The sequence below is a fragment of the Podarcis muralis genome, chromosome 2, assembly GCF_964188315.1.
Source record: "Podarcis muralis chromosome 2, rPodMur119.hap1.1, whole genome shotgun sequence".
Taxonomy (NCBI): domain Eukaryota; kingdom Metazoa; phylum Chordata; class Lepidosauria; order Squamata; family Lacertidae; genus Podarcis; species Podarcis muralis.
The window spans coordinates 7,357,749-7,383,530 of record NC_135656.1 but is presented as its reverse complement, the minus strand read 5'-3'; the positions used below and the strand labels follow the sequence as shown (position 1 = coordinate 7,383,530).

At 43.2% G+C, this 25,782-nt stretch overlaps 1 protein-coding gene across 1 annotated transcript; it reads right to left on the bottom strand.

Annotated features, from left to right (window-relative positions):
- Window positions 1–15,027: 15,027 nt before the first annotated feature.
- LOC114592807 (aquaporin-5-like) lies at window positions 15,028–21,589 on the bottom strand. Its single transcript, XM_028721077.2, has 4 exons — window positions 21,203–21,589; window positions 18,312–18,476; window positions 15,877–15,960; window positions 15,028–15,204 (listed from the first exon to the last, which is right to left on the bottom strand). Exons 1-4 carry the CDS (start codon window positions 21,587–21,589, stop codon window positions 15,028–15,030), a joined length of 813 nt encoding a protein of 270 aa, XP_028576910.2.
- Window positions 21,590–25,782: the final 4,193 nt, after the last annotated feature.

Genomic DNA, 25,782 nt, shown 5'->3' with positions numbered 1-25,782 from the left:
GACCAAAAATGCAGGTTCATGCACGTTCTTCTCCTTCCTCTGCATGGACAGGGACGGAGGAAGGGGGGTGCAATAGGTGCAGGCTGGCCCGGGTGTCACCCCTGAGGGGGTGACAAAATGCCGGGCGGCACTCACCGTGGGGCCTGCAGTGCGCCTGAGCCATGCGTCTCTCCTGGGACAGAAGCAGTGGCTTGGGCACGTGCAGGCTCCACGCTGCCCAAACAGCCCACCCACTGCCTCTCCCCCAGCTGTAGGGCGGCTGAGTGGGAGGAGGCAGGCAGACTCTGGAGGACTTGTGGTGTGCCCCGCCAGGGGCATAAGAAGTGGGGGACAGAAGAGGCAGGCCGCCCCTGGTGTGACTCGGGGTGTGTGTGACAAGATGGCTCCTGCCTCTCCCCAGCTGTAGAGCGGCTGAGTGCGCACGCAGTCCATATGGGCACCGCTCTCATGCGCAGCGACTGTATGAGCTGCTGCGCGTGCGCAGTCCATACAGGATGCCACACACGCACAGTCCGTACAGGACACCGCACATGCCGCACATGCGCAAGCGGCATCACGTACGAACTGTGCACGTGCAGCATCCCGTATGGAGTGCGCACGTGCGGCAGCTTGTACGGTCACTGCGTGTGACACTCCGTACAGGATGCCGCACATGCGCAGTCCATACGGATATCGTGCATGCATCACCGAGCAGTTCGCCCCGTCCCTCGGTGTCCTGCCCCGGGTGCCAGAGAGGGTTCCTCCGCCACTGTGCCCTGCCCCTATGGGCGGCACACCCTCCCCCTGGGCGTACTGCCCCAGGCGCCCGAGCGGCTTCCTTGGCCACTGTTCATGGGACATACATTAGTGGAAACAAGGGATATGACATCACCATGTGGTAGCCAATAGCAAAACAGGGCAAAGGAATACATAATGCAGTGATGTCCTGTCATGTCACAGCCCAGTTTATTTACTACTTCCTCAAGCTGGTGGTGAAGGAATATAACATAATCACACTCCCTCTAGGGTTTGATTGGTCTCCTAGGGTTTGACAGGTGACGTCACATGATGTTCTGCCTCAGATGTCCCACCCAGTACTCCTGCCCCTGAGGACCACCATGACATGCACTTTTGGGTGGTGGTGGTCTTTAATGGTGGTAGCCCATTGTGGACCAACAGACAAAGGATCTGAAACCCTTAGCCAATCAGGGAAGGAATTGTGAATTTGTGGGATGCCATTTCTACAGAGAAGCCTGGGAAAGCACTTGCACCGAGATCTGTAAAAACAAAATAACGTGTGTTGATTGCTTTTAAATTCTAGGAGGTTAAATTTGAACTCCAGTGATTCTGATGTAAAAGAACCACTCCATATTATAATCTGCCAGGTGGCAGCAGTAGCAGACAACATCTATATGCAGATACGAACATGTTTTTTATTTTCCAGATCAGCTGTGTAAGTAGTTAAAGCAATTTTTTTAAAAAAAAAATTCCCCTCTTGATTTGTTTAGAAGTTTCCAGCTCTGAAAATAAATCAGCTGAGCCATCAAAATCAATGTGGTTGAAGCAGATATTTTGCCAACAAAGATGCAGAAACATCAGACACGACTAAACTACTAAACAACAAAAGTACTCATAAGACAGGTAGTGCACCTAACCTGACTGAAATTCTATAGAAAGGAATGTCAAATGAGACAGTTTACTGAAGTAGCAGAATTTTAGAATCTACTAGCACTTCAGGCCCCATGGCATATATGTCTCACTGGATGCCTGCTTACTACTTGGGCCTATTTCAGGTGCCAATTATCATGTATAAAACCCCTACATGACTTGGGTCCCAAGCACTGAAGGGTTTCTTTTCCACTATTGTCAATCTCTACCTTGAGATCTGCTTGTGGTTCCATCAGCATCTGTAGTTCACTACAGCAGTGCCTTCTTTATTAGATGTGAAATCCCTCCCACTGGAAACACTGCTGCTCCCTACATTAATAAGTTCCAGACATCCGGCTAAGAGCCGGGTAAGCTGTTTCTGTTACTTCAGGCTTATAGGGGCAACTGATTAAAAGTACTCATCTCTCTCTCTCTCTCTCTCTCTCTCTCTCTCGGAATGTTGAATCACTGTTTTATTTATTTAGAAAGGGTTTATTTTTAATGAAAACTTATTATGCCGATTATGTGTTTTCTGATATGTTGCAAGCCACACTGGGAACCTTCAGGTTCAAGGGCAGGATATAAATCAATCAATCAATAAAATAAATAAATAAATAAATAAATAAATAAATAAATAAATAAATAAATAAATAAATAAATAAATAAATATTTTGGGATGTGCTCCCTTACATTAAAGTTAAAAACCAAAATAACTTCCTGCACGTGGCTACCTAAGACCAGCATATCACAGAGAAAGAGTCAGCGTGGTGCTCCTGAGGCAGGAGCATGCTACTGAGGACTCTCATGATTATTATGGTTTGACTCATTTCCCCTGTCTGGAGGAAGCCCAGCTGTGGCTTTAACAGGACAGCCAGCAGAAAAACCCTCAAAGGCATTCTGGAAACCAGTTGGATCTCCCAGGCTCTGCAAGCTGGACAACCATTCCACATCCCTGCAGAGGTTAGAAGACCTGATCCTTTACTAGTCATGGCCTCTCCGTGACAAAGGAGTCATTCCTGCTGCTCAGCTGGCATTGCCAAATTGCAGCGTGACGTAGATGCATTTGGCATTGCCAAATTGCATGCCCACACGTAGATGCATTTAAGTCATTGTTTTAACTTAGGTTGTCAGTTGCCTTGGGCTCACTTATGCAAGCAGGGTATAAATGTTTAAAATAAATGAACTTGCATATTACTTTACCAAAGTTGTGGGTAGAGATAAATTGGCATGTACAACTGATTGCTACTGATACGATTGAAAAGGTCCCAACTTATATCTAACTCAGGTCAGTTGGAGGTGAGGATTTTATTTTGGTTTAACGTTTTCGAAACTGAGTTATTATTTTGTAATTATTGTTATTGCTGTTAGTGTCTTCAGGACATTATGTGGGAAGTGACGCACAAATAAATAAATGAATAATGAAGAAGAATCATCATTACGGCTTCCGCAAAGCCAAGCCGTTCCCTAGTAACCTTTCATAGTTCATAGAAAATGATGGCAAGCATGTGGATAAGGTTGAGCTCATAGACATTATCAACTTGGGCTCTCAAAACAGCTTTTGACATAGTTTCTTGTCGAAGGTTCCTGAGCAAATTTAGCAATCATGGGAGCACAGCTCCTGTTATAGACTTTGTTGCTGTTGTTGTTGTTTAGTCGTTTAGTCGTGTCCGACTCTTCGTGACCCCATGGACCAGAGCACGCCAGGCACTCCTGTCTTCTACTGCCTCCCGCAGTTTGGTCATGCTGGTAGCTTCGCGAACACTGTCCAACCATCTCATCCTTTGTCATCCCCTTCTCCTTGTGCCCTCCATCTTCCCCAACATCAGGGTCTTTTCCAGGGAGTCTTCTCTTCTCATGAGGTGGCCAAAGTAATGGAGCCTTAGCTTCAGGATCTGTCCTTCCAGTGAGCACTCAAGGCTGATTTCCTTAAGAATGGATACGTTTGATCTTCTTGCAGTCCATGCGACTCTCAAGAGTCTCCTCCAGCACCATAATTCAAAAGCATCAATTCTTCGGCGATCAGCCTTCTTTATGGTCCAGCTCTCACTTCCATACATCACTGCTGGGAAAACCATAGCTTTTACTATACGGACCTTTGTTGGCAAGGTGATGTCTCTACTTTTTAAGATGCTGTCTATGTTTGTCATTGCTTTTCTCCCAAGAAGCAGGCGTCTTTTAATTTCATGGCTGCTGTTACCATCTGCAGTGATCATGGAGCCCAAGAAAGTAAAATCTCTCACTGCCTCCATTTCTTCCCCTTCTATTTGCCAGGAGGTGATGGGACCAGTTGCCATGATCTTCGTTTTTTTGATAGACTTGTAACTGGTTAAAGAGGAAGAAGCAGACAGTAATCTTTGGTTTTGGAAAGATTTGAGGCAAGCAACCTTAAAGTATTAGTATGATCAGCTATGGTATATAACAGATATGGAAAAATCAACTCATGAAATCAGAGTAGCACACTGTGCCAAAATCAGATAAATTTATTAAAGAGTGATATAGTTTTATTACATTCGGTGAATGTAAACACAAATAATGTGAGTCCACCATTTCATGATGATAGGATATGGAATACATCATGATTTTAAGTAAGTTAAAATGGCTGGATGTAAGATGTGAATTACAGGGGATCTGGATGAGGAATGCTATGTAGCATTGTCATTTGATGGGGGCTCAATGTGCTGAGCAGGACAACACTATAACAATCCTATACCTGTCTACTCGGAAGCAAGCCCCTTTAATTTCCATGGTGCTTATTCCCAGGTAATTGTGTACAGGAGGGCAGCCTAAGTAAGTTGTTATGGAGCAGGAAACACACAACTACTAAACGTTTCTCGTTCTTAGAGTCTGGTCTGACTCATAACTACTTAACGTTTATTGCATTATTAATTTTTATAGGCACGATAGCGTGATTAGTATGTAGGAAAGTATGTGTCAATAGGTTTTATAGAGGGCAACACATGGAAATGCTAATGGTGATGTTTTGCGTGCACACAACGCTTGACTAGATTCAAGGGGTTCAGTGTTTGCTGGCTAACATCTCCTTTTCAGCCAGTTTTGTTCCAGGCCTCGATAACAACATAGCGGATGCTCTGCCTCAATTTCAGGAGGATCACTTTTGGGTTCAGCTGGAGCCAGAGCCTTTTCCCGTGGATCTGTGGGCACTTGGAAGCACACCATGATGCAGGGAGTATTACAATCCATAATCCAGGGCTTGGGCTTCCTTTGAAACATTTAGGCTGCACGTGGGGCAGGCCTAGGTTACATAGGACGAGGATGTTCTGCAATACCTTGTCTCTCTCAAGGAACCATGGTTAGCCATCAAGACCTGCCCTCTGCAACTACTTCCATGTAGTCAGGCTGCTCGAGGGTTGGCAGTGGTACCACTCTTTAGCCCCAGATACTAGGAGACCAATTACATGTGACCTCTTTAGGGACATATGGGGAGCACTGGACACCATCTGCTGGTCAGAATATGAGACCAAGCTTTTCTGTGTGGCCTGCTCCCTCTCATTTTGGGGGGCCTCTCCAAGTTGGGGAGTTCATGGTCAGCTCTCCTGCTGTCCCTACTCCTACTAAGTGACCTACAGCTTGCTAAGACTTCCCTGAGGGTGTGGATCCAGGTTTCCAAGACCAACCAGTTTGGCAAGGGTGGGGCATGCTGTCTATGAAAGCCTCTCCTCATGCTGAAGCTTGCCCTGTGGTCAACACCAATTGATTTCTGACCAGAAGGCCCACAGGCCACAGGCCCTGCCTCATCCACACCAATGGAGCTCATTTAACCAAGAGTCAATTCACAGGAGTTCTAAGGAAGGCTCTCCTCACCTGCAGTGATAACCCCATGGATTATGCTGCCCATTTGTTCCACAGTGGGGCAGCCACCACAGCTTTCAGATGGAGGCTGTTGGCGCTCCTCCACCTACAAGAGTTAGATTAGACCTGAAATAGCCTCAATACTTAATCCTTCCTGTTGATGGCCTTGTTTCTGGTGCGGCACACAAGGGAGTGTGGATCTGAGGTCACAGCATTGGGCATTGGGCACTGCTATGTTGTAAATTGACACGGTGGGGTTTGGACATATAACATGGCTTGGCTGGAGTGGTATGATGTGGGACGGCTTGATGCCTTGTCTGACATCTCACATCACAGTGGTGGGCCTGCTGGATGCTCAGATCATTCAGTCAGGAGTGCCAGAAAGGCATCGACCTCACCATTGCTGCAGCAGTGGACCTTGAGGCACTGTACATAACACACTCACTAGTGACAATGGTGCGGTCAGAACGTCTGGAATGGCAGAACTGTTGGGGAGCCACGGAACTAGTACAAGTCAACCATGCATGGAAGAAACTTCACGGGGCAATGCAGCACATGATGTTGCAACTGGGAGGCTGGGTGATTTGGCACCCTGGAATCATATTTGATAATGGGGCATTGTACCAAGGAATCGAGGTATCCTGTTAAGGGGATTCAGGGGGAGGAGCTTCTGTCCAGATGCCCAGACAGGGGCTTATGGGCTAAAGCACTCACAAAATGGTGATCTTGGGGAGTTGCCCCAATTTGATGAACGTCATAGGGTGGTTCTTAACCTTGATTAATCTGCCAGATAATCAACCAGCAGCGGGTTGGTTGATACTGTATATACACCCAATGCCTGTGCCAGAACCTGCTGACATCTGTAATCAATAATAATAATAATAATAATAATAATAATAATAATAATAATAATGGCAGCTCCCAACAGAGGACTAAAAGCAGAATAAAACTTTAAACATTAAAAACTTCCCCAAACAGGGCTGCCTTCAGGTGTCTTCTAAAAGTCAGATAGTTGTTTATATCCTTGACATCTGATGGGAGGGCATTCCACAAGGCGGGCACCACCACCAAGAAGGCCCTCTGCCTTGTTCCTTGTAACCTCACTTCTTGCATGGAGGGAACCGCCAGAAGGCCCTCGGCGCTGGACCTCAGTGCCTGGGCTGAACAATGGGGGTTGTATTGTGTTGTATTGTGTTCATTGCAATTTCACCATGCCTTAGTCCCACCACACATGGCTCAACTGTGCCTGAACCCACAGTGAATGATGATGTACCATATATGATTCAGTGCAATTGCTTTTGATTTATGTATCCTTTCCAGGGATTTTAATTAATACAGATAGCCCAGAGCAGGTGCATAACTCTATTTGGACTGAAAAGACATGTCAACAGCATTATTACATTTGACATCAGGCCAACATGTTGCAAGACACCTCTCTGCTGTTGCTATAGTAAGCCAGTCTTTCCAGCTGAGTCCATGCTCAACCTTCAATCATTAGAGTGGAATATTCTCCCCATATTATGGCCGGTATGCTTCTGAATGCGAATTACCAGAAACTGCCGAGGGAGAGAGAGTACTCTTGAGCTCAGATCCTGCTGGGCAGAATTCAGTCCCACAAAATTGCTCCTTGACACCTCCCAGTTTAACAGCTCACAGTGTGCTCAGTACTTCCCAGTTGTCTTCTACAACAGTAAATCACCCATGTACCTTGTTTGTGTCAGAAAAAACAATGATGTTCCCTGCATGAACATGTGAGTGGCACAGAAAATGGCACACATCTGGATTTTGTGAAAAGGAGTGTTAAGAATCCCTGATACAGAACAGTGCAATGCAGTGGTGAGCTCAGAAGATACAGAGATCCATACCCCTCCAGTCTGTCCCATATGACAGGCATTTTCCATGTGTGTGTATAATATAGCCTGTCCTCTTTCTCCACAGCCATAGGCCTTACATGCCTCTTTCTGTATCTGCCCATCTGTTTGTGGCTTCAAACTATAACTGATTAATCAGACAAGATAATGGATTAAAATACTTCTGATTGACTAAACAGGTGCCCTTGGTTAATCAGGAAACAGGTTAAGACAATGGTTCCTTATTTTAACACAGGAACTTACCTAAATGGCAGGCTGCCACCCTAAGAAAAATGTATTCCCATTTCTCTGGCACACATAATGGAAGACTTCTTCTAAGATGTTGTGTGCTTCTAAGATGTTGTGTGTTTGCATTATCTAAAACAGAGGTGGGGAACTCCAGGACTGGGAGCTACCATAAATTTTGCCCTCCCAGCCTTTCTGTTTGGCCCTCAGGAGACAAACCAGACATGCCCCATTCCCACTGTGAGTGCTTTTGCCTGGCTGGGCTGTATAAATTCTGCATGAATTCTTATTAGACCTTTAGCATGGCTTGGTGGAAGATATGTGAGTATGTATGTAGAGTGGAGAGCATAGAAACCTATGTTTCTACATGGCCATAGTTTAGTTTACTTTGTAAAGGAAACAGTCATATCCATTGACCCACCCACTTTTGCTTCTGGCCCCACCCACCTTGGCCTAGAAGGGGGTCCCATCAGGAAATGTGGTCCTTGGTCTTAAAAAGATTCCTCACTTTTGATCCCAAAACAAGTAAACGTCTGCTGCTCTTCTTCTTCTTCTGTGTGGGTTCACTAATATGTAAATTTATGCAGATTTGCATGATGAATTAATTGACTCGTTGGCCAAAAACTTGTATGGTTAATAAACTGAGATTTCTTTAATCAGCCCAAGTGTCTTATATATCTTAAACACTTTTAATTTGCAAATGCCATTATTATCTTTATAGTGGTTTACATCAGGGGTCAGTAACCTTTTTCAGCCATGGGCCGGTCCATCGTCCCTCAGACCATGTGGTGGGCCGGACTATATTTTGAAATATATATATGAACCTATGCCCCACAAATAACCCAGAGATGCATTTTAAATAAAAGGACACATTTTACTCATGTAAAAACACGCTGATTCCTGGATCATCCACGGGCCCGATTGAGAAGGCGATTGGGCTGCATCCTGCCCCCGGGCTAGGTTGCTTACCCTTGGTTTACATCAATTACTCTGTTTCCCATTTTTTCAGGGAAGGAGCTAAAAGCAAGAGAACATGGGTAGCTCAAAGAATCTAGGGAAGAGGTGTCTCCCAGATCTCTCTACTCTTTGGCCCAGGGATGGTGAGCCTGTGCCTTTAATAATTCTGTAGAAGATTAAGACATTTCCTCATCAGCACTCTGATAATGCTCCGAGGGCAGGTGATGCTGTTGCATCGTTAAAACTAGTTACTGCCTGGCTAGGAGGCCGCCTTAAGAGGAGGAAGACTGCAGAGACCCAGGTAAGCTGCATGAGTTTTCTGAGCCTTCTGGGGCAGGGGGAGGGAATTATAAATATATTTAAAAAGTGAAGGGGATGGGATTACATAACAGTTTTGTGGCCTGGGAGGGAATGCCTGATGGCATGAAATGCGTTGTTACATTTCCTCTTCCACACACCTTATTAAAGGAATCAAAGCTTTTACTAAGGCTTTAATGAAACATCTCTGTAGGCTGCAGATCCTCAGTCTGGTCCCCAAGCAGAAAGCCAGAGACAACCGAAAGCATCCCTTCAAATTGCGTGCAATGCTTTTAGGTTGTACGCATCCAACTCTTTCCTGCACCCATTATTCCTTTGAAGCCTGGCCACACTGTGGGAGAAGTCAAATTAGAACTAGTCTTGCTGGCAGATGACTCACATGTACCCGCAGGCTAGGAGAAGAGCAGAAAGGAAAACCACCTAGTTAATTAAATTGCACCGGGATACTCAAACCACCTAGTTAATTAAAGAGCAAAATATATGTCAGGAGGCCTAGCTTGGTCAGAATCGACTATACACTTCCAGAGTTAAATACATTACTTCTGGTAAATGAGCCACGATAGCCGTCAAAGGGCCATGAAAATTTGTGCCCCAGACTCGTCTACCCATGTACTATCTGAAACCAAAGGGGTGCATTGGTTGCCAGGTGTGAAATATATTTGCACTATTTCCTACCCCCCCCCCAATGTGTTGCACATTTGACTGCATAAGAGGAAGCTCCCCCAAAATGAGTAGACTGGCTAAAGAAGGTTGGGCAGGAAAATGGAGAGGATCTAATCTCTCCAGTATGTTGGAGAGTTGTCCAAAGCCACAATATTAGAAGCTCAGTTACAATGTAACCCACAGCTCAGGAAATCTACAGTGGTATCTCTGGTTAAGAACTGAATTCGTTCTGGAGGTCAGTTCTTAACCTGAAACTGTTCTTAATCGGAGGTACCACTTTAGCTTAGGGGGCCTCCCGCTGCCGCGCAATTTCTGTTCTCATCTTGAAGCAAAGTTCTTAACCCGAGGTACTATTTCTGGGTTAGCGGAGTCTGTAACCTGAAGCGTCTGTAACCTGAGGTACCACGGTACCAGCATTGTCAAGAGGGTGGCATCATAGTTAACAAGCAGGTCCAAGAAGGCTTCCTTCTGAAATGGAAGTATTGGCCAAATGAAGAGGGTATAAGAGCATACAGTATAAGTAAGTTACTATTACACTGACTATAGGTGTGACTTGACTCTAGAAGTGTTTGTGCGAAAGAACTGCCATTTGTACATCTCAGCTACTGTCTATGCAGATTGTACATTCATGGATCATTCCTCGTGAATTACTTACATAAGTGCAGGCATAGGCAAACTCCAGCCCTCCAGATGTTTGGGACTACAATTCCCACCATCCCTGACCACTGGTCCTGTTAGCTAGGGATGATGGGAATTGTAGTCCGAAACATCTGGAGGGCTGGAGTTTGCCTATGCCTGCATAAGTGTATGGCTCCACTGTTAGTGTACACAGGCACAACAGATTGTACACGTGTTGGATGAAATGTGTGAATCCCCTATGGTGATTTACCAGAAATAAATTCCATTCGGTACAATGGGACTTACTCTGGGGTAATTGAGTTTAGGACTGCAACCGGAATCTAGTCATTTGATTGGAACAGTACGGAATGATATGGGAGGCTTAGCAAATGCCTCGAGCTAAAACCGCACCATTTGCCATGATACATGCACTGCCTTCTAATAAGTTTGTGCTCCATAAAAGAGACTGAGTCATGGTTTTGAAATGGCTGGCAAAGGTAAAGTTCTGCTGGGGTTTAGGGAGCATACAAGTACCATGTGTGGGCGGTGATTGGTGTTGAGGGAGCAGCGATCTCATCATTATCTTTCGATGAGCAGACTTAGAGGAAAGAGGTTGGCTCCGTACTTATTTCATGGCCTCTTCTATATTGTAAATGCCTGGCTGGATCTTTGATCTGGATGCTGTCAAATGGCCCACCGCCGCAACGTGGATGTGCGATGTCACTGGCACACACCTGGAGGTAGTGCATGTGATGTCATGCCAGTGTGGTGTAGTGGTTAAGAGCAGTGGACTTGTAATCTGGTGAACCGGGTTCGCTTCCCTGCTCCTCCACATGCAGCTGCTGGGTGACCTTGGGCCAGTCACACTTCTCTGAAGTCTCTCAGCCCCACTCACCTCACAGAGTGTTTGTTGTGGGGGAGGAAGGGAAAGGAGAATGTTAGCTGCTTTGAGACTCCTTAGGGTAGTGATAAAGCAGGATATCAAATCCAAACTCTTCTTCTTCTTCTTCTTCTTCCTCCTCCTCCTCCTCCTCCTTCTTCCAAATGTGTGTGTGTGTGTGTGTGTGTGATGCACATCCATGTTGCGGCTGGCAGTGGCTCCTCCTACTTATTGTGCCTTATCTCCTCCAGGAGGAGAGTGAGTGAGCAACATATATCACAAGCCTTTGCATGATATGTGGAGAAACTGGGTGCAGTTTCACTAATCTCTAACATCCGCAAAAATGGACACAGGGCTGGTAGTTGCTTTGAAGAGATTCAGACATGATCGTGGCATCCCTAGAACAGGGATGGGGAACTTTTAGCACTCCAGATGTTGTTGAACTACATCTTGAATCAGCTCCAGCCAGCATGGCCAGTGTTCAAGGCTGATAGAAGTTACCGTCCAACAACACCAGGCAGTCCAAAGGTCCTCTGCCCTCGTATATTTATAACTTTGGACCCAATGGTTTTTTTTGTGTGTGTACTGTAGTTTTTATTCATTTTCATCTTTAAACTGCTCAACATAGCTGCATTGAGAAATATCCTTCTTTTCATTAGAACGCATGACATGCAACAATTACATAGAAATAAAAATAAAACAGCAATGAATACTCAGATAAACGTTTCTGAATATATCAACAATGTTGTGTCAAAGTATATATACCAAAATTATCAGTTACTGCAGATATGAAATTATGCATAGTAATGTGTATTGCTTAGATTTGTGACCATAAGGAAAAGGTATTTTGTATCAATAAACAATCAGAATTTATAGGAAGGGGGAGGGGGGGAGGGAGAAATAAAATAAAATATGTACTTCATGCACACTATTTATACTGTTATGCCACATGCCTCTTCATTTATGTAATCAACCAAGTCACACCAGACTGCATAAAAACTGTCATGTTTCCTTTGGCCTCTTGCTACTTTTAATTTTTGTGTGGGTTTTTCCAAACGTTTACCAAATTGCATTTATACCGTTGGTTCATAATTGAAGTGATTTCCATATCCTGGCAATAGTTGTTCTTGCAGTCATTAATATATGTGTTATGAGTTCTTTGTTTCTAATTTGCAACATATCCTAACTATACAAATTTGGAGCCAGTCCTGGAGTCATGGGGACTGTCTGCCTTGTAATCAAAGAGTGGAATCATAGAGTGGAATTAATTTATTTTTGAAAATACTACTTCCATAGGGACGCCATCTATTTCCAAGTTCTCTAAGGCTCTCCATTGATTTCCCTTATTGCCAGACATTAGGTCTGTCAATGTTGCTGAGTCGATATGCATTGTAATAGCTGTTTAGCTTTGGAGTCCTCATCCTCCAACAGCAAATATTTTTTAATGTGTGGTTTGGCCGCTTGAAATATGAATTTGTTAAGTTTTCTTTAGCATTTGGGCATGTGGGCTGGTGGGAACCAAACTGGTAACATTTGAAATAAAAATAATAATTTGGAACAAGCATTATTTTAGTTGCAGCCAGTTGGTCTATGATAGAAAATTGTATTTTGTTCCAGCATCATATGTCCATATTTATTGTTTTCTTTACTTTGCTATAATTTATCTGATATATTTTGTTTAAATTATGGGTAACCTGAATGCCTAAGTATCTGAAGCTTTTCCTAGCTTTTGGGATTTGCAATATTTTGGCTAATTTTTCCTAAAGTTGCGGGGGAGTATGAAAGAACATTATTTCTGATTTTTGAAAAATTACCTTAAGTCCAGAAATATTGAAAAAGGTCTTCAATTCTATACAAAATAACTTCCCTGCATAAACTGGGTCTGATGTACATAAAACAATACCATCAGCATAAATTCCCAGAATGTAGTCTCACCATTTCCTGTCAGAATTTGGCATATCTCATTGCCAGAGGTTCTAAAATAAAAGCAAATGATGAAGTTGATAATGGGCAATCTTGTTTTGTCCTGCGGCTAAGCTGACATTTTTGTGAATCTGTATTATTTATCCGAATTGTACCAAATGCAATATCATAAATTATTTCCAATATTCTGACATATTTAGGGCCAAATCTATTTTTAATCACTTTGATTAAATACTTTGGTTCAACTTTGTCCCCATCAATGATTTTGAGTAGTGTTCACGGAATATTCGTGGAGTTACTGAAAAGTGCTGTGCTGAAATATTGCGAAAGGTTCGGCAGATCCCCATAAACTGTCCATGCTTTGCAAACTTTTGCCTTGATACCCTACTGTCATCTGAGGGGTTTTTAAAGAACACAGTCCATACTCTCCTCCTGTTCCCAAATGCATACTGTATTCAGAGTAAGGTTACCAGATTTTTTTCAGTGAATCCGGGGACACTTTTCAACTTCAATGGGTTTTGTATGGGGACTGATTTGTAAATCCAGGGACTGTCTCCGGGAAACGGGGACGTCTGGTAACCTTAATTCAGAGACATATTGCCTCTATACATTGAGATTTAATGTTGTTGTCTTGGCTAGTAGCTGCTGACAGGACTAACCTCTATTAATTTGTCTAGTGCTTAAAAAAAACAAAACACCACCATGTAGGGTAATGATTATGACCAAATTCAATTAAGTTAATTATGCACTCCATGAATAAGTACTTTGTTTTGTCTCTCCTGAATCAGATTGTGCTTGTGCCACCTCAATGGGTGGAGGAGCAAAGTAGCACATGGACATCCTCTGGCCATAGTGAAGTTGGGACATTGAGGTTACCATCTCAGCCAGGAAAGCAAACTGCCTTGCCAGAACCTCCCAACTATTGCGCTACATGCTTACTTCACAATGCGCCAAAGTTCTTGCTCTTGATACATTTTATATATTATTTCCCCGCATTCTTATTTACTGACAATGAACAACTCATAATGTTACAGAAATGTTACAGAAATGACAGTTGGCAAACCACCGGCGACAATCCTTTCACGTTATAGAACTACAGTCAACACAACAGGGGCGAAAAAACACAGCTCCCCTGCTGACAAATGTTTGTAAGGTGGGACCAAATAAATAATGATATGTGGATCTGTTGTCAGCAGTCCAGCCACCCATAAATGAAAATAGCATCTTGCTCCAACAAATGAGCTCTCTTTCGTAATAATAAAATGGGCAGAGGGAAACTTGGATTGAGGCAGAAACAGTTCATGGGCTGCGGGGCAGAGCTACTACACTCGCTTCCCAGCAGGTGGGGAACTGTTGTTTACCGGGAGTGAGAGGGTTGAGGTGGAGGTCAGCATGGTGAAAACACACCAGCAGAGACAATCCAGCACTGCTAGCTGTGTGTTTGCAGCATGCCAACCTCCCCACTGCCTTGCCCCTTCCTCTCAGTAAGCAACAGTGAACCACCTGCCAAGAAGCTACCACCTGGTGAGTGGCTTTTGAAATGTGGAAATGGGTAGAAGTCAAGGAAAGGAAAGTGTGCTATCATGAATTTATGCAGCTTTCCACACTTGGCTCTTCTGGCAACAGCCAATTGCTTCTCCTTTCTCAGACAATGCTCAGCAATGGTAGTGGTAGTCAAAGGCAGCTGGCAGAACTAGATGGGGGGGGTATAGCCACCCATGACTCAGACACCCAGTGGGTAGGGCCTCTTGCTTGACGGGGGAAGTCTTAGTAAACTCTGGCTGATGGGCCAAGGAGATTAAGCATCCTGCCCCTCCTGGAAGAGCAATTATAAACCATTGCACTGGGCAAACCTGAATTTTGGCTAGAGGCAGTGCCAAGATTCATACTTCCATGCACAAACATCACACCCAATGTGCATAACAATGTTTGCCAGGCGCTCATACTCCATTATTGGTTTGTTGGTGAGTGTGGCATGTGGAGAACCGTGTCAGTTGGTTACTGTTTAAACTCAAATGACTCACACTGTTTCCTTTGCAATGGCTGGATGTTACTTCTCAGAGTTCTACAGCATTGTAGCAAATTGTGTGGCTGTCATTGGAATCATTTGGGCATGATACGTAATCCACCACACGCTCAGGTCCGGAGTCTTTCAGAGTTAGTTCTGGGTGTGCTTCTCCCTTCATCTTCTGGAAGAACGAACCCTTGAACAATAGCCAGCCTCTCGCCTATGCTCAGTTTCTGAGGGTACAGAAGGTAGTTGTAAACTACAGAGGCCACGCTGGCACCAAAAATAGGTCCTAACCAGAAGACCTGTGGAAACAAGGAGATGTTTAAGCTTTGAAAGTAACCATAAGAGTCATATCCTGAAAACTGTGGCAGGTCTTCTAACCATGATTTCAGTTCTATGCACTTTTATTTATTTATTTCCTGCTTGGCAGGGGGTTGGACTCGATGGTCTATTCCTTGTGGTCTATTCCAACTCTATGATTCTATGATTTCTTATGTCTTTATTTGTTATAAAGCGGCTTGAATGCTTCTCCCCCTCTCATTATTACCTCACAACAAACTTCTGAGGCAGGTTCATTGGTGGTTGACCCAAGGTCATCTAGTGAACTTCATAGCTGAGTGGGGATTTGCTCTCCCAGGTCCCAGTACAACCCTCTAACCACTCTGCCACTGGATTGATAGGGCTAGGAAGTCCAATCTGCACCAAAGCTGGTCAAGATTCTTTATCAAATGGCAGTGAGTGCTCTTCTGTCCAGGTTACCTACCAGTCACAGTCTTCTCCACAACCCTTAGATGTACTGTATCTCTGTTTAAATAACAAATTAAAAGAAACCTGTGCTCTCTTTGGGGTTTTGGTGTTGAATTTCCTCTTTTCGGGTGATACGTTATGTGGCCACCCTGCTTGCTGACCCACAATTCTAGGATCAATTATGCAGTCTAGTCTGGCGAATCAATAGTGCATCATACAAAACTTACCCAGTGAGCCCCGCTGAATTTTCCCATTATGACAGCAGGTCCAAAGGATCTAGCTGGATTTAGGGAGCAGCCAGTATAATAAATCTGTAAAAGGCAGAAAAGACATGGGTTTAGATTTGCCGTTCTTCTCAATTTCTTCATATATTCTTTCCTCTCTAGCAGTTAGGATCCCTTCATCAAGCGGTCCATCACAGAATTGTAGAGGGACCACAAGGATCATCTAGTCCAACCCCCTGAAATTTGGGAATTTTCATGGGGCTTGAACCCACAGCCCTCAGATTAAGAGTCTCATGCTCTACCAACTGAGCTCTCCCCTCCCATCAAGGTGACTATCTGGGTATCCAGTCTCCAGGTGCTCCCATACAATGCCATCTATGAACTCTCCTCAATTAACCTTTTTGCATGATGTTTTAAAAATTCTTTTCTATTATTATCTTAAGTTACGTAACATACATAACAAATCAAAAAATCATCAGGACAGAAAAGAAACATTAGAAAATCTAAAGTATAACTAACTAAACAGAATCAGAACCAAAATACCAAGCGGTCCCTATGTGCAGATGATTCAGAAAGCTTTCAAATGAATGCAGAGATACACCATTGAAATCAAACAAAAGAGAAAACTATGTTTACCATATGGATAACATTCTTTGTTATTCTCTGTAGAACTGAAAGCAACCTGTTTCTCCCAATTCTACTCTTTCATTCTTGATGTTGAATATTCACTTCATCTGAATTTTCAGTATTTTATTTTTAACTTTGATGTTTGAGGGTATTTTATTTTATTTTATTTTATTATTTTAATACCACCCTCTCACAAAATATTAGGGTGGTACACATCAGTACAAAAGCATTTTTTAAAAATCTATTAACATGAAACTGAATTTTGGACTTGACAACTGACATGTAAGGTTCTTTAACATGGATAATATTTGACTCCTAGCATATAACATTTGACTGTATTTTGTAGTTGATATGGAACAGCACTTAATATTTTGCTGTATCTGGTAGCTCATGGAGTTTCATTTTTGATGTGTGCCAAAACAAAAAACCAAGAGATGCTAAGAAATCTAAAATACTCTGACGTCCAAATTTCACAATCAAAATGGGAAGAATAACATGTAAAATTTGCATTTCAAGATTTGGAGAAGTTTGAATTTCAAAGGAGGGTTGTGTGTCAGTTTGCTTATTGTTTTGGGAAGTGCAGATTGGGTAGGCTAGCTTTTCCATGTGAACTGAATTGAAATTCTCTCCCATCTCTTCCTCATTCCCTTCTCCATGAACTGATAGGATTAGGGCTCAGCAAACTTTTTCAGCAAGGGGCCGGTCCACTGTCCCTCAGACCTTGTGGGGGGCCAGACTATATTTTGAAAAAAACAAACAGACGAATTCCTGTGCTCCACAAATAACCCAGAGATGCATTTCAAATAAAATGAAACATTCTACTCATGTAAAAACACACTGATTCCTGGACCATCCGTGGGCCGGATTGAGAAGGCAATTGGGCTGGATCCGGCCCCCGGGCCTTAGTTTGCCTACCCATGGATTAACTTCTCCAGTGGGGAGCCACTTCTGCTTGTGTAAGTTACCCACACAATGTAGAGCCCTGATTTTTCTACATGACACAGGAAGGCTGTGTGAGTAGTGGAGGTTCCCTGATTCATACATTATCCCTGCCGCTTGTGTAGAGCAAGATGGATGGTACCCAGAGGAGAGAGCATGCTCACTGTTGCTCTTCCACCTCAGGTGTTGATTAAGCAGAGAAGCAGTGCATTCAGCAGTGGAACAAGCCGATCCAGTGCCTGGGGTGGCACACGTGCCCTGCGCCCAGGGGCGGCACCAGCTGCGAACTGGGACAGGATGCTCCACAGGGCCTCCAAGGAGTCTGCCTGCCTCCTGCCACTCAGCCACCCTACAGCTGAGGGGGAGGCGGTGGGCGGACTGTTTGGGGCAGCGTGGAGTTTGTGGGCGCCCAAGCCACTTCGTCACTCTCAGGAGAGATGTGTGGCTCGGGTGTGCTGCAGGCCCTGAGGTGAGTGCCACCCACCATTTTGTCACCCCCCCTCAGTGGTGACACCTGGGGTGACCCACCCTAACTGCCCCTGCCTCCCATCCCTGAGTAATTATACTGCTTTTACTGTTGTTGGGGGTTTTTTTTTGGCAGATTTTTATTCACTGGAGGGAGGACTTCCCCTCTTCATTTTGGCCTCTCCTGGTCAAGTAAACACTGGAATTCCCTCAGGGCCCCCACTCCAAATCTTTTTATTTTTTAATTTTTTTAAAAAAGTGCATGCATGCACACACACACACCAGCACATAACCATTTCTAAATATTTTTAACTCTAGCCGAAGTAACTTTTCCTACCCTGCCTTCTAGAAACACGTCAACTCATCTGTTTCCAAAACTAGGGGGAAATGATAACTCAGGCGCTTACCCCGATGAGGTGAGCCATGGTGACTGCCAGTCCAATAGACAATGCTGCATTGCCCCTGTTCTCCGTCCTGCGTTTATCAGTGGCAGAGAAGATGCACATGACAACCGAGAAGGTTAGGATGATTTCCACCACCAGCGCCTCACCAGGGTTTGTGCCATAGGTGAGCTGGCAAAATGGAAGAGATCAATGTGAAGAGAAAACAAAAAGTTCTAATATGGAGCATCTCTGGGCTGGGTCCTCACAAGCCTCCCTCTAATACAATATTCCCCAACCTGGTGCCCTACAGATGTTGTTCAACTCCAACTCCCATCAGCCCCAGACAGCATTGCTAATGGAAAGGGATGATGGGAGCTATAGCCCAATATCTGGAGGGTACCAAGTTGGGGAAGGCTGCTCTAATGGGTGTCTATTGCTGCAATCCTAAGCACACTTACCAGGAGTAAGCCCAATTGAGTTCAGTGGGACTTACTTGTGAGTAAGCACATATATGACTGCACATTTAGGATGCAGTCCTATCCTGAGCTGGGAGTAGATCCCATTGAACACACAGCTGGATTTACTTCTGAGTAAACCAATAGTAAATATGATAGCTCTGTAAGTGTTATCTGTCTCTCCTGCCAACAACAACAACAGTCTTCTGAGCAATTCTGCCTTAACTGCTGAATCTTCCTTTCTCCAATGAATAGCTTTCCTCTGTACAATGCCTTCTTTTGCCAATTTTCTCAGTTTTACTGCGGGAGCTGGAAAGCTAGATTAGAAGCCTGTTTTGCCCAGGTGACTCTCCCAAGGATCTCCCAAGGATACAGGATCACAGACGAACCCAGATGTTCCTCCTTTTCCATTGCAACACCACACACACCCATCAACTTTTCTTCACATGGGACCAAAAATAAAATAAAAAATAATTTGGGAAAACTGGATCCCAAAGTGACCAACCTAAAGAAAAACCCTATTGTCAGTTAGCAGCCTATTCTTATGGCTTATCTAGGCTTCCTCTTGTTCCATCACTTTCCCTTGGGGAAAATCACTGTTCAGCACTCAATTGGAACAAACCACAACTTGAGTTTTCTCCGGATTGACATTTGCTCTGATTTAGGGCTAAAAAAATGGGTTTTCCTGAGAAAGGAGTGGGGCAAGGGGAAAACCGCTTGGACAAGTGCTTTCTAGGCACGAGACAAGGGGAAGTGTGGATGAACCCTTAGACTCTCATGCAAGCAGATGAATGTCTACATCATGAAAGCCCTTGACAAGATCTTGTGTCAATCTGTTGTGCAATGTTGATGCAGCCAGTGTTCTATATTGTAATCCAGGAATGCACATTAGCTAGAATCAACCCATATAGAATTGTTGGTTTTGTTCACATTCCTTCATCTGTCTAATTCGGAAGGCTGGGAGTCAATTGTGCAAGATTCTTCTTCTTTTTTACAAAGTAAACATAAAAAATAAAAAAAAATGTGCACCCCACCCCACAAACCATTCCATTGTAACTATCCAACCTCCCAAAATTTCAACATCTCTTGTGATGGTTTGACCCCTTTCCATTTTAAAAGTACAAATTCTACAAATGCCTTCGAGATTTCCTCAAAATCATAACCCCTGCATATTCCCTGTCTTACCTTAGTAGCACATGTTAATTTACCATTAATAGCTATATACCGCACCTCTTTATATCATTCTTCCATTTTATATTCACTTTGCCCCTTCCACTTCCTAGCTATAATAACTCATGCAGCTGTCAATAAATTTGTGAGCTTCATAGCCTGCGAACCTTCCACCCCATCGTAAATCGCTAACAATGCTCCCTCTGGACTTTCAGTCAGCTTCAACCCAGTGATTTCTGTTATCTCCTTAAACACCCTTTGCCAAAAAAATTGAACATATTTACACCCCCACCACATGTGAACATAAGTCCCAGTTTCCTGGCATCCCCTCCAACATAACACTGAATATTCCTTGTTTCTTTGATTAGAGCATATTGGTGTTAAATACCATCTCCATACTAACCTATAGTAATTTTCTTTTATCTTATAGACAACATTTTCAAAGTGCGTTCTCCCATATTTCCTCCCAGCTTTGACTATTTATCTGCCCTGTTGTCTCCTTTCCCCACACCTCTTTTAATTGATCTTGCTGATCTTTCATTTTTACTAATATTTTATAAATTTCACTAGCTTCCCCTTTGATAACTATATTTTCTTCTTTATTTCCCTTTTTTATAATCACCCCCCCAATTTTATATATTCTTTGCATTTTTTGTTTTCCCTTAACCACCTCTTTGTCCATTGCTCCAGTTAAACCAAGTTATTTTACTTCCTGTTAGAGCTTCTCTTATTTTTTCTTTGCTTCTCATTTTCTCCACCCATTCCTTTATTTTAAGTATTTTCTTCTCTTTCGCTTACTTTTTCAATTTCCTTTTTTGCAATTTACTGGGAAGTCTTCTAGCCTCACCACCAGTGTTAGTGGGGAATTTTCTGGTATCAATTTTCCTTTATATTTCACCCATTTCTCAATGATTTTTCTTAATAAGAGATTTTCAATATTCTGCTACCATTGCCTATTTGGTTTGATAAAAATATATATTCACAAACGTCTCCCTCATTTCCTGTGTACCATTCTAGAACCATTCTAACTCTCCTTGTTCTGTTATCCCGTCTATGATATATCTCAACTGATTTGCTATATAATATAACTTGATGTTGGGGAGACCCAGACCACCTGTTTTATTAATTCTAGGTTTCTTATCCCCATTACAAAATTTATTAATCATACTTTGCCACCCCTTTATCTCTGTCTCCAATATCATAATTGGTAACATTCTAAATAAATAAAAAATATTCTACTTGTGCAAGATTCTGTTGATCAATCATTTCTTTGGCAATGGAAGGACTTACGTCATTGAGGGCTAATGTATGGCGGACGTCTTTGGGTGTCACGGAGTAGATGATTCCTGCACCAGTGACGGCTCCCAACAGCTGTAACACCACATAGAGCACCGAGCGGACAATAGAGATCTGGTTCCCTACAAAGTAGGCGATGGTCACTGCTGGGTTGACGTGCGTGCCGCTGACATGACCAAATGCTTGAACCAAGGTGCCGATGGTTAGGCCAAAGGCCATGGAGATCTGGAGGACACTGGGCAGCTGTAAGGGCCACTTGAAGGCTGAGCCTAGGACAATGAAAATGAAGATCACAGTGGCGACAAATTCACAGGCAAGAGCCTGGGTAAACCTGAGTGTGAACAACTCCTGTTGCCTTCGTGGTGGAGCAGCCGCCGCCATTGTGAGATCAGAGAGGAGGTAGGAGCAGTGGAGATGATGAGGTGGAAAGTTATCCTGCTTGGAGGCAGGGATTGGTGTAAAGTGTAGGGCCGTGCACACATTTATAAGGGACTCATTTAATGGTGTGTGGGTGGAGCCAAAAAACCAGTCAGTCATCCTGAATTCTCCTTTGGAATTGGAAGCATTTTGAGCATAAAATTACCAGAGCCTTTTTCAACATTAAACCGAAGGCCCCGACACTTTGGGGTGTATGAGTGTGATTTCCTCTCATTCTCCTCAAAGCAATAGGTTTTTGTGGAATGCCTTTGGACATTTAATTTTCTTCCTTTATTTCCCATTGTGTGGGAGGTGGTATTTCACACATTTTATTTTGAGAACATGCACAGACATGCTTATTAGTTTATTAGGCATATTTATAACCCATCCATCATCGACATGGATACCACTGTGAGGCTCAAGACAGTTTTGTTTTTTAATCAACCCAAATGATGCACACTAAATACCCCATGTTTAAAATCCTGTGTGCATTGCATGTATATATATGACTGGACCAGCTCACAATAACTCAGTGAAGACCCAATGATATTAATGGGCATGACAAATTTGGTTTCATCAATCTCAGTGGGTCTACTTTAAGTAGGAGTAACTTGGAAACTGCCCATCCTCCCACCCCCCTATTATATATATGAGCTATTTGGTGTGTATTCTTGCTTTTAATTTTTTTTAGTTTGTCGTTTGTACTCCACTCTGGGGGAGAGAGGGGGCTGGGAATTTTGAGGGACTCAAAATGATTCCTTCAAAACACATTCTCTGTACCCTTTTTGGTGTTTGTTTGCCTATTCACAACCTTTGTTTCTCTCTTTTCCTGCAGCTTCTGCGCCATTCCCTCTTATTTCCTGACTGACACCTCCAGATGTCATAAATACACATATATTATGATACCATCAGATCTTGCTAAATGATGTTGTCAACAGGCCAATTCACTTAGACAGCAGAAACTCTGGAAGTGAACTGCAAACATTTTCTTTCTTTTCTCACAGCTCCCCCCCCCCCCACAATTTCTTTTTTCCACCAGGGCGTAAAAATGTTGGCACTTAAATCTCGCTTAAAGCAATATTCGCAGCAAAGCAGGTTATTCGTTCTCCAGGGAACTATTTGATAAATTTTGAGGGAAGCTAAAAAGTTTATGTTAAGAGTAGCAGATTTCATGGGGAGGCTCCTTACATCCCAAGGTTGTTACTAGATTTCGCCTATTGTAAAATTCAGGATGAATTTAGAGTATTTTCTCACCCAAAACATCTCAGGATTCTTGAAGACAACTAAAAGTGATTTTTAAAGAAATGTAACAATTTTTTTTGAGGAGAATGAGTTTCCACACATTCAACTCTGAGTGGTCATCTTTTTCCCAGATTGTCCCAATCATGTTACTTTGGGGAAATGATAGTTGTTCATAATGGCCGTCTTTTCCCCACACAGAATGACACATTCTGTAAAAAAATAAAATGGTGGTCACTAGGTGACTCTGAGCTTTCGTCTGAACACCACCTTAAATGGTAGCAAAAATGTAAAAAAATCATTATATTATTATTAGTACCAAGGCATGGCATTTTAATGAATGAGACAAGATAGGTGCAAGGTTATAATGAATGAAACATAAAATGAATGTGGCTTTCAGCAACAAAAACAAATGGAGTCCTTACATGGTTCCCCCATGGTTCCCTTTTTTTTTGAATGGAACTCTTTGAGAAAGAAATATATGAAGAAAATATTCACTTTAGGTACCATCCAGTGGAAAGTTGTCCTCCACAAGCCCCACCGAAATGAACACTTAGTTCTTCAACTGTAGGTCCCCAGATATTGTTAAACATTCATCATCCCCAGCCATCCTAGCCAAAGGTCATGGATGATGGGATTAGTAGTCCAACAACATATGGAGATCCAAACTGAAGGATTCTGAATTAGATGATGTCTTGTCCCAATGTTATTTTAATAGGAACACAAAAACACTGCACGTAGTTTGTTTCCAGGACATCTGCATGATAGATGTAATGCAATGTACATGAGCAATTTAAAAGCACTCAGGATGCACATTCATCAGTTTTCCCCCCTACACAACACGCTGATGCAGAGGATGACGTAAGGCCCCATGACAAGCTCAGGAAGGAGAAATGATGGAGGTGGAGAGCAAAGTGATGGCCTAGAATGAGGCAGATGCTCACAACAGTATTTCTGCCTAAGTTAGGAGGGAAAAAATACTACTTGGAAGCCACTCCCTGGCTACTAATTACTCTTTATTTCTCCCAATTCCCCATCGTGTTCTTCCACAGCGCTGCAAATGTCCACATCCATATGACCTCTCTCCAATTCCTCCTCTTCTCCAGCTTTCTTCCCCTTGTCACCAGAACCCTAAAACTGTCTTTCTCCAACACACTCCTACCTTATTCTCTTCCTTCCTCATTCTCTCTCATTCTTCCAAATGCCATCTTTGCCCACACCTAATTCCTCTTGCCCTTTCCCCAGTTCCCCTTTTTTCTCTCCTCATCACCAAAATGACTAAAACTATATACACAACCTTCCCTTAACACCCAAGTCATTGCCTACAGACCTTAGTCTCCTCCTTTTTCTGCCCCCGCCTTTAGAAACAACCAATGAAAACAGCACAATGACAGACGACTGCAAAAATAATAGAGAAAGCGATAATGTTTGGAATCCAAGATAGCACTAAGTGAACATCCCATCAGCGCAAAGTTTTCTACCCCTTGCCCCTTAAATCTGTTCTAAAGGTTCCTCCAACCCTGGATTTAGGGGGCTGGCATGGGGCACTCACACAGGGGGGAACAGGGAATCCCATTGTGCTAGTGCTAATTCTTGCACTAGATCAACTATTTAGTTCAATACCACCTACAAAATATCACATTGGGGGTGAGAGGTCAAATTTACTTGGTCCATTTTGGCACATTGTGTCTGTTTCTTCTCATTACATCACTGCACACTTACATATTACCAGGGCTATGAACCACTTGTGGCATTTTCAGCTCCGTGTTTCTCATGATCAACTGATTAAGATAATAATAATAATAATAATAATAATAATAATAATAATAATAATAATAATAATTTATTTACACCCCGCCCTCCCCAGCCAAGGCCGGGCTCAGAGCGGCTTACAAGCAATAATAAAAACAAGAAGAATGATTACAACTTAAAAACAAAAATAAAATACAACATAAAAATAATGGAACATTAAAATATTAAAATGTAGCCTCATTGCAGGAGGAGAAGGAAAAGAAAAAAGAAAGAGAGGGAGGGAGGGAATCAAATTGGCTCCAAGCCAAAGGCCAGGCGGAACAACTCTGTCTTACAGGCCCTGCGGAAAGAGATCAGATCCTGCAGGGCCCTGGTCTCATGAGGCAGAGCGTTCCACCAGGCCGGAGCCAGAGTTGAAAAGGCCCTGGCTCTGGTTGAAGCCAATCTAACTTCCTTAGGGCCCGGGACCACTAGGGTGTTGTTATTTATGGACCTTGAGGCTCTCCGTGGGGCATACCAGGAGAGGCGGTCCCGTAGGTATGAGGGTCCTAGGCCGTGAAGGGCTTTAAAGGTCAAAAGCAGCACCTTAAATCTGACCCTGTACTCCACCGGGAGCCAGTGCAGCTTGAAAAGCACTGAGTGAATATGCTCCCATGGCAAGATGAAATACATATAAAATCAAAAGAAGAGCCTTGCTGAGTCAGACTAAGGTTTCCTAGTCCTTGTCTTGCATCAGACCTAGTCCTGCCAACCAGATTATTCTAGGAAGTTCAGAAGCAAGGTGTGAGGGCAATAGCCTACTCCTACTGTTGCTTCCTGGGAACTGGTATTCAGACATGTGCTGCCATTAAAGATGCATGGCCTGTGTAACCATCTTGGCTCATCATTGCTGAAAGATCCAGCCTCTGAAAATTTGTCTAATCCCCTTTTGAAGTCGTCTAAGCTAGCACTTCCTTTATTGTTGATGCATAGGAGCTTATATCTTGATGCATCATGGTAGTTGGCAGTGCCGTGGTATTTGTGAAACTGCTAGTGTGCTCACATAACAATAATAACTCAGACAAAAACCACCCTCTATGCCAAAGCTCCTCTTGGGCTTGAATGTCAAAGTGGTTTATGAGGAAATACAATGAAGAGGTGCATGATACCAAATGCTACTGTCTTTT

What these genes read in the sequence shown, in the direction of transcription:
- LOC114592807 (XM_028721077.2), bottom strand. Translation starts at nt 21,589, where the DNA reads ATGGCGGCGGCTGCTCCACCACGAAGGCAACAGGAGTTGTTCACACTC. An exon ending in ATACATTAGCCCTCAATGAC is followed by an intron (nt 18,477 to 21,202) that starts GTAAGTCCTTCC and finishes CCATTTTGCCAG; the next exon opens with CTCACCTATGGCACAAACCC. An exon ending in CCATGGCTCACCTCATCGGG is followed by an intron (nt 15,961 to 18,311) that starts GTAAGCGCCTGA and finishes TGCCTTTTACAG; the next exon opens with ATTTATTATACTGGCTGCTC.